The sequence below is a fragment of the Triticum urartu genome, chromosome 7, assembly GCF_003073215.2.
Source record: "Triticum urartu cultivar G1812 chromosome 7, Tu2.1, whole genome shotgun sequence".
NCBI lineage: Eukaryota > Viridiplantae > Streptophyta > Magnoliopsida > Poales > Poaceae > Triticum > Triticum urartu.
Window position 1 is genome coordinate 193,474,715 of NC_053028.1, and position 3,663 is coordinate 193,478,377.

The 3,663-nt window shown below is 47.6% G+C and overlaps 1 protein-coding gene across 1 annotated transcript; it reads right to left on the reverse strand.

The window, feature by feature from the left end:
• Positions 1-1,727: 1,727 nt before the first annotated feature.
• On the reverse strand, positions 1,728-3,224 carry LOC125520829. The gene is made up of 2 exons (XM_048685859.1): positions 2,742-3,224; positions 1,728-2,596 (listed from the first exon to the last, which is right to left on the reverse strand). The coding sequence occupies exons 1-2, from the start codon at positions 2,878-2,880 to the stop codon at positions 1,938-1,940; spliced, it is 798 nt and encodes a 265-aa protein (XP_048541816.1). The 5' UTR covers positions 2,881-3,224; the 3' UTR covers positions 1,728-1,937.
• Positions 3,225-3,663: the final 439 nt, after the last annotated feature.

The following is a 3,663-nucleotide window of genomic DNA, read 5'->3' on the forward strand; positions in this document are numbered from 1 at the left end:
GTAACCTACGAGTTCTCTTTTTTCCGTAGATTCGTTTATTCAAAATGTTTTATCTCTTAAACTATGCCATTTTCACCGTTAGATTTCTCGCATCAAGACCTTCGAAACTAGGTCAATGTTAGTAGGTTTCTACAAACTTTTTTCATGAAAAAACCCAAAAGCCCGGAAGAAAAAATGAGCCAGAAGCATGGTTTTATTTTTCACCTTTTTCCCTTTTCTGGGAGGCACTGTTGAGTATATGTGTTGTGCATATTTGTGTATTGTGATACGTTCCTTTCTTTCAGTTTGTTTTCTGAACTTTTTTCAGCGAAGAAATAGTTAGTTGTTTTCTAAAACCGGTGTTCTATTATGACAAGTAATGGAATCATGTCTCCCTTTGGGAAACAAATGAAAACAAGGTTGGAGTGGGGAGCCCACCGGTTCAAACATGATTTTTTTGTTTTTAGTTTTATTCCAAGTTAGCTGATTGTTCTATCAACTTTATTTTTGTACATTTTTCGTATCATACTTTGGTCTTGGTATGTTCATGTAGGCTGGTTGTAGTGGTTATGTGGTTGATTGTAATTTTAATCACATATATTTCATCATGGTGCTATCGACATGGGAAAAATTAGTTCATCCTCCTCTAGGGCATGTGATAGCAATTTTGGCTCACATGATGGTAAAGGAAAATTGAATGTCTCGTGCGATCGGCCCATGCCTGGCTGCCTATGACCAACGCTTGGTCTCCAGTGCAATTTGACTGGAGATGTCACATCACCGGCCCCACGAGGCCATGTTGAGAGGCGAGTGATGAAGAGAAGAATCTTGATGGCACAGTGTCGAAGAAGACATATCTCCAATTCTCCTTTCTGATATATTATTCGTGATTTAGTATTATCTAAGAATATTAGAGTTATTTTAAAGGGCCCCATGGTCTCTGTTCGCCCCCCCCCCCCTTGTTCAGCATTTAGGCTCGGACTAGTCCTAGTTTGTACTCAAAAGCACTTCACGATTATGATTTTGTAACCATTGGCTAAATATGCTATGAGAAATTTAGTGTGAAAACATGATCGGGCGTTATTTTACCAATTGTGTTAAACATCAACAATGATAGGTAGGTGGTGGCCCGTCAGTGATGACCCTCACCACTACTGATAGATGTCTATTGGTTTGTTCAGCATTTAGGCTCGGACACTAAGAGCATCTCCCCCCCCCCCCTCCAGGACGCTCTCAGGACACTTTTTTAGGCTCGGGCGACGCTTTTGCAAAAAACGGCCCAGCCACGCCCCCAGTGCCTCCCAGGACGTCAAATTAGCGCCGGCAAACCCAGGCGAAACCCAGTGCGTTGGGGGGCTCTTGGGGGCGCCAGCGAAAGTTTCGGCGAATCGTGTCTCCCCACATGTCCTTTTTCTTGCCCCATTTAATCATTTCCCTCACAAATTTTTGGTTGGGTTGGGGTGTGGCTAAGAAGGTGCCCTTCTCATGCACTTCTATTTTGCTTGGATGAAGCATTTGGCCCCTCAAGACACCATTTTTTTTGTTCGGTGGTGTTCTTGGAGGCTCCAACGGCTGGAGATGCTCTTAGTGTCAACTTAATTTCCCATATTGTAAATTTAGATAGTAAAACTATGTTTTCTTTTTGGAGTGGCTAATGTAAATTCTACATGCTTTTATATTATGGGACAAAGGGGTAGTTACTTCTGCCGACTTCTCTGAAAAATGCAACGCACGGGACAGGGAGAATATAAGCCGAACCATAGAACAAATCCATTCCACCAGCCAGAGAGCACCACTAAACTTTACGGTGTTCATCACAAAACTAAAACACACTACTGCCATTAGCCTCCCCTACTGTTCTACACACTACTGCAAGCATCATATTCGCATAATTACTACTGTACGAAAAAATATTCAGAAAACACAAATTATTCCCTGAGCACTGACCGCCCAGTGGTTCAGACTATGGTGCAAGCGTTGGGATTCTCCTCGCTGAAGATGGCCGTGAGCCGGTTGGCGTCAGTGGCCATGCTGTAGATGCCCTCGCGCACCGGGGTGGGGTAGTACCACCGGTACTCGCCTGAGAAGTACTCGTGCCGCCTCGGCGTGCCCCCGGCGCCCAGCATCTCCCACCGCGTCAGCGGCGACGGCGCGTACCTGCCGTATCCGTATCCGTACCCGTGCCCGTGCCCCTGCGGCGGCGCTGGGGCGTACGCGTGGGAGGCCGCCGCGTGGTGCTGGTGCTGGTCGCCGTACGCCGCGTCACCGCTCGTCCCTGCCGCCGGCGGTGCATGCTGATGCTGGTACGCGTCGGCAGCGCTCGGCGGCGGCCCCGGCCCCGGCCCCGGCCCCGGCGTGTTGAACCGGACGTGCTTGGACTTGGACTTGGACTTCTTGCGCTTGCGTGGCTTGCCGTCTGCTCGAGGCGGCGCGCCGGCGGCAGGGCCGTACGGGCCGTGGACTGGCGGTTGCTGCGCCGGCATCGCGTGGGAGCTGGGAGGGTTGCTGGTGGTGGTGTAGGTGACCGTGCGTGCGTCTGGCCGCACGTAGTGTGTTTGAGCGTGAGGGTGCGCCATGGCGTAGTCCAGATGCTCGTGCCTCGTCCGTCCTCTCCGCCCTGTGAGACGTTGCACCGAAATTGAGATAGTCGTACATGATTCAGAAGTGAGACTACAGAAAAAGCTCACAAGGAGAGACGGATAGAAACTTGTATATCATGCATGATTTGGACTTTCAGTATGAGTAGTATATATATAACGTACCGTTGCATTTCTTGATGACTTTAGATATCATCCTGCCCAAGGGAAAGCAACCCATTTGCCTATCAGGAGCTGCGTAAGCGTAATCCATCTCTCTCGCTCTCCCATCTGCGTATATATGTGTCCGCACATGTGAACTCATCGACTTTCAGCTCCCACACTTCTTAACGAACGTCTCTCTCTCTCTCTCTCTCTCTCTCTGTGTGTGTGTGTCTCTCTCTCTCTATATATCTATCTATCTATCTATCTATCTATCTATCTATCTATCTTTCTCTCTCTCTCGTCCAGTCTCCAGAGTATGTAACACATGGATTAGAAGGAATGATCTTTTGATCAAGAATAGTCCTCTTTTGGCTCGGTTGGTGAAGGAAATTGTGCTAAAGGGAGCTAGGTAGCTACGGAGAATCGAATGACAAAATGGGCTCACCAACCTAATGCACGGTGCCATGGATTGCACTGCATGTTGCTTGTAAGTCTAACGGAAGGAGTTCAGCATCTGGGCCAGAAAATGTAGGTAAAAGCGCACAAATTAATGGTCCCTTGTTTTGTCGTGTGGATAATATACACAGAGCAGACGACGAAGCGGAGTCAGTGGTGTCAGAATATATGCTTCGGGAGAAATATCAATTCATCCGAGAAAAGCGACTTTGCTCGGATGCTTGTTCCTAGCTGGTCCAAATCAGGGAGATATGAAGCGGCTTATTTTATTTTAAGCACAAACCGTAGAACAACAATTGTTCTACGCAGTGGCGAATCTTTGATGAAAATGAATGGCATGCTCAACTTCAGTATAAGGGGCTGGAACGGGGAAACAACAGGCTAGACACTTAGATAGTGGGTTGAGATAGGCTGGGAACTAGTAGTAAATTTTTGTTTTTCAATTTTGAAGGGCAGGCTTGAGCCTGTTGAAGCATGCCCAGCAGAA

Coding starts and splice junctions, on each gene's coding strand:
- LOC125520829 (XM_048685859.1), bottom strand. CDS start 2,880: ATGAGTTCACATGTGCGGACACATATATACGCAGATGGGAGAGCGAGA. Junction 2,597..2,741: donor AGTCATCAAGAAATGCAACG/GTACGTTATATA, acceptor AACGTCTCACAG/GGCGGAGAGGACGGACGAGG.